Raw genomic sequence first — 9,306 nt, 5'->3', positions numbered from 1 at the left:
TAACGTTCAGTTACCATCAACTAACCAGTTCCCTTCCACAGATTTACCCACCTGAACTAGAAATAAAGGAGAACAGTGCGACCCCCTCAACTGTTTCATATTTAGATTTATGCATAAAGATTCAGAGAGACAAAACACTATCCACAAGACTGTATGACAAGAAGGATGACTTCAACTTTCCAATAGCTAACTTTCCCTTTATGTCGAACCCATGAAGATTCCGGGGTAGAATAGGTCTTCAGCAACCCATGCTTGCCGTAAAAGGTGACTATGCTGGTCGTAAAAGGGCGACTAACGGGAACGGGTGGTCAGGCTCGCTGGATTGGTTGATGAATGTCATCGATCCCAATTGCGTGGATCGATGATCATAACATCAATCGCTGGAAGGTCTGGTCCAGACCGCCGTCATATAGCTGGAATATTGTTGAGTGCGGTGTTAAACAACCAACCAACCCTTTATGTCGAGCGATATTCTAACAGCCCCAGCCTTTAGTGTCTACACTGAACAACTTTTTACGTACAATCGAGCATGCTCTTTTATCCAAGATTTCAAAGAGCGTCATCCGACTCTTGTCAATAAAATGTTTGATCAAGGTGACATTTCCAAATGTGACACATAAGTTACAAAAATGATGTCCGATGCAATTGGCTATTTTGACTTGTACGACATGTTCCCGTGTTCAGGTGAACAATTGACTTGCCTTTGCATGTGTTTGGGGGCAGGATACCTTCACCTTTACGCGAACACCTGGCATCATCACTACTTGATAGTGATTCATAAACACATGCTCATGATATAGTCGGAATCGAACTATTGACTTCTTTATGCAGACATTTCTATTGGGTATGGAAAGGGTTTTGTCGCTTTATTTATATTTATTTGAAGATAAACACATACTCTTGATATAATCGGAATCGTACATTCGACTAGGCTTTTGAAAGATATTTCAAATGGTATTTTCAGATGGTAAATAAAAGAAGTCGATTGGCACATAAAATTCATTCATGCTTTTTACGGCAGGTATTGGTTGCTGAATAGGTCTTCAGCAACCCATGCTTGCCGGGAAGAAAGCGACTATGCTTGTCGTAAGAGCCACTAACGGGATCGGGTGGTCAGGCTCACTGACTGGGTTGATGCATGTCATCGATCCCAATTGCGTGGATCAATGCACATGATATCAATCACTGGATTGTCTGGTACAGAAGCGATTAATTACAGACCGCCGTTATATAGCTGGAATATTGCTGCGTGCGGCGTTAAACAACAATCAACATCAACAACTTTAGATCGGGCGGTCAAAGTTCACTCAGAGCCCACCTGACCTCTATGGAAAGTCTCCAGATCTTCACGAGAACCATCGGATCGGAGGCGAAGATCTGACTGTAATAAGATACGCCCCACCCAAACACGTCGAATGAAATGGCCGACATTTAACAAGGATGTGAATTCAAGAGGTATACATTGACTACATGATTGACAGGCGAACGCGGATATATGAATCAAGATGGCCTGGGCCGCCTGTGAAACCAGTTAAACTGTTTTCAGAATTTTCATTTCTTCAGTATCCAGATTTCTTGTTGAGAGAAAGAAGCAGGCACGTAAGTACAGGGAGTTCTATGTGTGGAAATGTGTGTCTCGTCCCTTAACTGTAGTCACGTGACAAGTGTCACAGTGTAAGATACTTCTACCTTGAAGATCCGGGGTAGAATAGGTCTTCAGCAACCCATGCTTACCGAAAAAGGCGACTATGCTTGCCGTAGGAGGCGCCTAACGGGATCGGGTGGTCAGGCTCGGTGACTTGGTTGATGCATGCTATCGTATCCCAATTGATTCTCATGATGTCAATCACTGGAGTGTCTGGTCCAGACTCGATTATTTTCAGACCGCTGTCATATAGCTGGAATATTGCTGCGTGCGGCGTAAAACAACAAACAAACAAACAAACTTCTACCTCAGTTCATATTGGGCGTATATGAGGGGGTGCCATTATTCATGAAATAATCATGTCTCCGTGATCCGCTGAACTGAATTTGAAAAACCTGTACGAAGATTGACTGCAAGCGTGTGTCGGGTAATAATTTAGTAACTGTCATAATACTCAAATCAATACAGTAAATATTCAGTTATAATTGGGTGAGGCAGTGGTTGGGTAAGGGGTTGAGTGAGTTGTGAATGAGTGAGTGAGTGAGTGAGCTTTTAACAGTATACTAGTTATATGTCAGCTTGATGTGGGAGGAAAGCCCGAAATTATGCAGGTCTTAGAAGACATTTACCTAACGAGCACGGCGGTGGCGTTGACAAACCTAGAAACGTAATCGGGGCGAACCGGGATTCGAACCCACAATCATAGGTTTCTGGCGTGCGCAAGGAACGCTACTCTGCACAGCGAATCGCGGCGCCTAAGACGACCGGGGCACCCTTTCTTCCCGAGTGAGTGAGTGAGTTTACAATGAGTGACTTGGCGGATTGTGTGTCATATCACCCCGATAGTGGAACTGATGCTATCAATCACAGGCAGCCGCATTCGCTGGCACGATCAGACAGAAGAGCCAAAAATGATTCACTCACTCAGGTACGGAACCTGGACAATGTGGAGGATGAGCAAGTGCGCGTGCGTGCGTGCGTGTGAGGGAGTTATAACCTATGCCGCCCCCATCCTTTGTTTAACTCGTGTTTCGTGAAGACGTTTGATTCAACCAGAAAGGGGGGCACAGGTGGCCCAGTCGTCTGAAACGCCGCGATTCGCTGTGCAGAGTTTCGTCCCTTGGGCACGCCAGAAACCTATGATTGTGGGTTCGAATCCCGGTTCGCCCCGATTATATTTCTAGTTTTGTCAGCACCATACCCGTGCTCGTGGTAAACGTACGAGGCCTGCATCACTTCGGACTTTCCTCCCACGTTACGCTGACACGCCGTGATATAACTGGAATACTGTTAAAAGCGACGTTAAACCCAACTCACTCACTCACTCACTCACTCAACCAGAATGGAAATAGCAGTTGTTGATGATGTGTAGGGTATACGATACATTGATATATAGTTCCCCCAAATCGGTTTCCGTATCTTTCCACGTCAGCGATTGTACTGTGTAGCATTCCTCAATAACAGCACCCACGTGACCCGATTAAACAACAGCGCTGTCTGAGGAGACTTCGGGCTTCTTGACAAGGAAGTAAGTCGTTACCGGAGGTAAATACTCATCAAGTGGTTCGAGCAATTTAACGATGTCAACATCATGACTCACGATTCCCTTGAAATACCCTCCTCATTGGCCTTTAGTCACAAATGATATGCTTTCCTGTTGCATCGCTCCCTCGCCTCCGGTCTTGCTCACGGCCGCGTTAAAGCGACAACACGAGACGAGAAAGCGATAACACGAGACGAGAAAGCGATAACACGAGACGAGAAAGCGATAGCACGTGACGAGATTCACCGGTATTTAAGTCTGTACCTTAACTTGTTTGTTTGTTGTTTAATGCCGCACTCAGCAATATTCCAGCTGTATGACGGCGGTCTGTAAATAATTGAGTCTTGGCCAGACAATCCAGTGATTGATATCGCGAGTGTTCTACCTGGAACCTTTCAACATTTTGTAAGCTATAGATGCTATCTGGATAGAGAAACAAAATGCTGTCTCGTTTCGTTTGCACACACGCATGTAGTTGTTGTTTTATTGTTGTAAATTAGCAAAATTCACATACACGACAGCACAACAGTCTTTTACTTGACATTACAATAACTCCACAGAAAAGCCGAGGATAATTTGCGATTTTTTGCGAAACTCCATTTCATGGGAGTTACCAGTTTTATGCCTTATATCACCGACCCGGATGTTTACACGCCACACCAGCATCTAAATATAGTAACTTCCTGACGACCGATCACTGCCCAAACACAATGCAACGAGCGTCTACCGAAGTTCAACAGAGACAATGTAACATAGTTACAATCGTTGTTAAACAATACAAGACACTGCCATAAAACACGATGAGAAGTTATACCAGATGACCCATTATAGTATATTTTCTTTGTTCAAGTAGGAATATTCATATGTAACAATTCTCTATCTATTAAACTGTCTGATTGTTATCAATTGAGTGTTCTGGTGTGAGTTTTGTAAACATCTACAACACATATAACCAGACAGACATGTACAGTCGGTCACAAAGACAGACAGACATGTACAGTCAGTCACAAAGAGACAAAGTGAGTGAGTGAGTGAGTGGGTTGGGTTTTACGCCGCTTTTAACAGTATTCCAGTTATATCACGGCGTGTCAGCTTAATGTGGGAGGAAAGCCCGAAGTGATGCAGGTCTCAGACGTTTACGACTTCGGTGAAACCCACGTGCATGGGTATGGTGCTGACAAACGTAGAAACATAATCGGAGCGAACCGGGATTCGAACCCACAATCATAGGTTTCTGGCGTGCCCAAGGGACGCAAATCTGCACTGCGAATCGCGGCGCCTTAGACGACTGGGCCACCTGTGCCCCCCCAAAGAAACAAAGTAAATAAGAAAAATATATTAACTTGAAAAGCAGAAACATGTTGTTTTTTTAATATACACACATGCATATGCTACATGCACACACACACACACACACACACACACACACACACACACACACACACACACACACACACACACACACACACACACACACACACACACACACACACACACACACACACACACACATACATACATACATACATACTTACATAAATTACATAAATTACATACATACATACATACATACACACACACACACACACACACACACACACACATACATACATACATACATACATACATACAAACATACATACATACAAACATACAAACATACATACTTACATAAATTACATAAATTACATACATACATACATACATACATACACACACACACATACACACACACACACACACACACACACACACACACACACACACACACATACATACATACATACATACTTACATAAATTACATAAATTACATACATACATACACACACACACACACACACACACACACACATACATACATACATACATACATACATACAAACATACATACATACAAACATACAAACATACATACTTACATAAATTACATAAATTACATACATACATACATACATACACACACACACACACACACACACACACACATACATACATACATACATACATACATTCATACATACATACATACAAACATACATACATACAAACATACAAACATACATACTTACATAAATTACATAAATTACATACATACATACATACATACACACACACACACACACATACACACACACACACACACACACACACATACATACATACATACATACATACAAACATACATACATACATACAAACATACAAACATACATACTTACATAAATTACATAAATTACATACATACATACATACACACACACACACACACACACACACACACACACACACACACACACACACACACACACACACACACACACATACATACATACATACATACATACATACATTTGACAAAACTACATTGTATACTTATTTAACATATGTCACAGATAACCATAGTAATGCGCTTCATATTGTTATCATCGTTAACTGTGTGGTCACACTAATTAGGATGTCTTTCCATGTGTGTGATGTATCCAAGTATATATATCAACTCGTCTCGTGTTATCGCCGCTTTATCACGACCGTAACTGAAGGCGAGGAAGTCATTTGTAAGGTTTTAGAAGGGTAGGTGCTGTCATAAGAGCGCATGTGTCCATTTGACCACACTCTTCAGTAAACAGTTTATTAGCCTGGGACGTGTTTCTCAAAGCCGTGCTACGACTATCAGTGGTCTATATGTGTAGGAGTTGCGATCACTTTGTAGAACAGGGACGTGGCATGCAAGACAACTGAATGTATGTCTTTAACTTCCATAGCTTGTGTTGCTAGTTCTCCAAATTTGTCTCAGTATTTTGAACCTCCATAACAATTTTCAAAAACTTTACTGTCAGCTATTAACACTTGTCCTATAGTTTCGGATCCGTGAAGATTCGGGGTAGAACAGGCCTTCAACAACCCATGCTTGCCGTAAAAGGCGACTATGCTTGTCGTAAGAGGCGACTAACGGGATCGGGTGGTCAGACTCGCTGACTTGGTTGATGCATGTCATCGATCCCAATTGCGTGGATCGATGCTCATGATATTAATCACTGGATTGCCTGGTCCAGACTCGATTATGTACAGACCACCGTCATAAAGCTGGAATATTGCTTAGTGCGGCGTTAAACAACAAACAAACAAACAAAATATATAATCTTACAGAATGCTTGTGTCGACGACGTGGGTGGGGTGGGAGATGTGGGGGTATGCATAAAACTAAAACAAACAACAAACAAACTTGTAGCTGAGCCAGTTTGAGTGGTCACAATGGGCCCCCTCATCGTTGCCATCCTATGGATTCAAACGTTAGGGGTGGTGAGGAATCCAAACGTTTGCTCATAAAGCCGAATACCCAGGTTCGAATGTGAAGCCAATTTCTTGTGTCCCGTGCCAGGTTGTTGTTCTGGTATTGCTAGAAGCGGCGTAAAACCATATTCACTCACTCACTTTTAGATCGAATCGCCATCTAAGTGAGTGAGTAAAAATCTAACGTCGCATCGGCATTATTTCAAGCCATATAGCGACGAATCGCTTTCTAAACATGTCTGCATTACTTGAAATATTAACTTCTTTTTTATTCTTTCAGACACGCATCAGCAAACATGAGCGTATGGACAGACTGGCTGGACTACATCCCAGTTGTGGGGACAGTCAAGAACACGGTTGAGGCTGTATCAGCCGTCTGCCATGGCGACTATGCCCTTGCAAAGGAGAAGGGAGCGGACGCAGCTCTGGGTCTTGTGCTGGATGTTCTCACAGCTGGAACACAACATGCCGCGGGTACTGCGTACCTTACAGTTGTTGAAAATATTGTGTTCAGGGGCACTACAGCAAAAGAAGCCATGAATGCCATTAAAGGAGCTGGCGCAAAATCGGGGAAAGGAGCTGGCGCAAAATCGGGGAAAGGAGCTGGCGCAAAATCGGGGAAAGGAGCTGGCGCAAATGCGGCTGCTGCTACTCAAGTTCCGATCCAAGAAATGACCAAGAAATCCAAAAGACCATCAGACCCAAAGACCAGCAAGGGTGAGAAGAAAAGGCCATCTGAACGTGGAGAACACGTCATCAATAACAACGTCCTAAAGGTTTTTAAGACAATCATAGACCGATTTGCTACTCGGATTGGAAGCACAGCAGCTGAACTGCTTGGAAATAAAGAACACACAGTCACTTATCAAGCATATTACAGGCCCCTACCACAAGACATCACCCAGTCAATCGGGTACCAGATGGTTGCACACATTCCGGAAGAGGACCAATATATTGATGCCAATGCAACTGCCTATGGAGCAGCCATCAGGGAGATTTGTGACATGGTGGTCACTTATATGTACGACTATTACAGCAACAACTCCTACAGTGGTCCTGCCGTCGATAGGAGCATCATCGATCTGATTCGTTTACTGAACAACAGCCAGTTGTATGTGGACGAGTACGCCAAACAGTACTGGCTTCGGCATGGCGGGGACGAGGCCAAGTTTGAGGACAGCAGACAACAAGTAGTGAAGATGTTCAGACGTCTGTGTGCACCTACAAGCGGGGAAAACGAGGCAAAGCAGTGGGTGCGCGATCTGACTGGCCATATGTAACTGTGCTGACATTGAGGATGTGGCAAGAAGGGACACAATAAGCTTCTTCTTCTCACCTAAGATGCCACGAGAAACTACTGCTACCTGTGAAAGCTCAATCAACTATACTGGCCTTTAATTGTCATGTCATGAGGAGGGAACCTTTAACTTTATACGGAACATGGAAAACTATGCTGTGATGCCATGTGAAGTAATGCTATGGTAACATCGTTATATACACTGAACGTTGATGCCTAGCTAAAACGTAGATACATGATACTTTAACACATAACTACAGTGACATCGGATGCCAAGACAAGATATTGTGACACTTAACAGTACTGACATTGGATGTCAAAACAAGATGTTGTAACACAATGAACTATATTGACATTCGGATTTTTCTAGGTCTTTGCAACTTATCTATTTGCACAGCATAGACGAGTTTCTAATCTACAGAATAGTGTTGGTTTGTTAAGTAATATGTTTTCAAAAAATAGTATAATTGTAAATTCGTTTAGATCTGGGGGCGGTCGAGTAGCCTAGTGGTTAAAGCGTTCGCTCGTCACGCCGAAGACCCGGGTTCGATTCCCGACATGGGCACCATGTGTGAGGTCCATTTCTGGTGTCCCCCGTTGTATATATTGCTGGAATATTGCTAATATTCCATCTAATTTCAGGGTTCTTTGGGCCGATCAAATAATATGTAGAAGGCCTCATAGTGAAATTTGAAGCTAGAAAATGAAATTATGATCACATAAATGATTCATTGTGTACATTGATCAATCGGAAGGGGTGCTAATTGGGATTGTTCACTAGCCAATATAGTAGCAAATATCGCTGTGGGCGCTTAATATAGCGGGGCGCTTATTACGTCGAATATGGTATATTTGTCTTGTCAGAGTACTTGATCACTATCAAGATAGTGGCGAATAATTTTCTTTCACAGATATTAAAAGTTATGGGCATCGACTTTGTTGTTTCTGTTGTGCCTCTTATGGCTTTGGATGAAACAGTTGTTCATGTCGTCTATGATGTCTTGAACTTGAGAGAGAAAGCTTTGTACCCAAAGTTGGTGCAGACATCTATCATTGCACTGCTTCCTCCAACACTCAGCACCTGGAAACTAGGGAAGAGGGCGGTAAACACAACAGCAGCCGGACCTGGTGCAACACACCAGCAGTTAGACCTGGTGCAACACACCAGCAGTTAGACCTGGTGCACCACACCAGCAGTTAGACCTGGTGCAACACACCAGCAGTTAGACCTGGTGCAACACATCAGCAGTTAGACCTGGTGCACCACACCAGCAGTTAGACCTGGTGAACCACACCAGCAGTTAGACCTGGTGCAACACGCCAGCAGTTAGACCTTGTGCAACACATAAGCAGTTAGACCCAGTGCAACACACTAGCGGTTAGACCTTGTGAAACAAGCCAGCAGTTAGACCTGGTGCAACAAGACAGCAGTTAGACCCAGTGCAACACACCAGCAGTTAGACCTAGTGCAACACACAAGCAATTAGACCTGATGTTACACGCCAGCAGTTAGACCTGGTGCAACACG

At 43.3% G+C, this 9,306-nt stretch overlaps 1 protein-coding gene across 2 annotated transcripts; it reads left to right on the top strand.

Annotated features, from left to right (window-relative positions):
- Positions 1–1,492: 1,492 nt before the first annotated feature.
- Positions 1,493–8,701, top strand: LOC139455444 (uncharacterized). Of its 2 annotated transcripts, none has more exons than XM_071236994.1 (2): positions 1,493–1,599; positions 6,762–8,701. In XM_071236994.1, exon 2 carries the CDS (start codon positions 6,778–6,780, stop codon positions 7,759–7,761), a length of 984 nt encoding a protein of 327 aa, XP_071093095.1. In that variant the 5' UTR covers positions 1,493–1,599; positions 6,762–6,777; the 3' UTR covers positions 7,762–8,701. The 2 variants fall into 2 exon arrangements, with proteins under 2 accessions (XP_071093095.1, XP_071093096.1); XM_071236995.1 differs by lacking the exon at positions 1,493–1,599 and adding an exon at positions 3,361–3,436.
- Positions 8,702–9,306: the final 605 nt, after the last annotated feature.

The sequence above is a fragment of the Haliotis cracherodii genome, unplaced genomic scaffold (assembly GCF_022045235.1).
Source record: "Haliotis cracherodii isolate W230 unplaced genomic scaffold, xgHalCrac1.p SCAF_11, whole genome shotgun sequence".
Taxonomy (NCBI): Eukaryota; Metazoa; Mollusca; class Gastropoda; order Lepetellida; family Haliotidae; genus Haliotis; species Haliotis cracherodii.
Note: the sequence above shows the minus strand (reverse complement) of the source record. Positions and strands in the feature narration are given on the sequence as shown.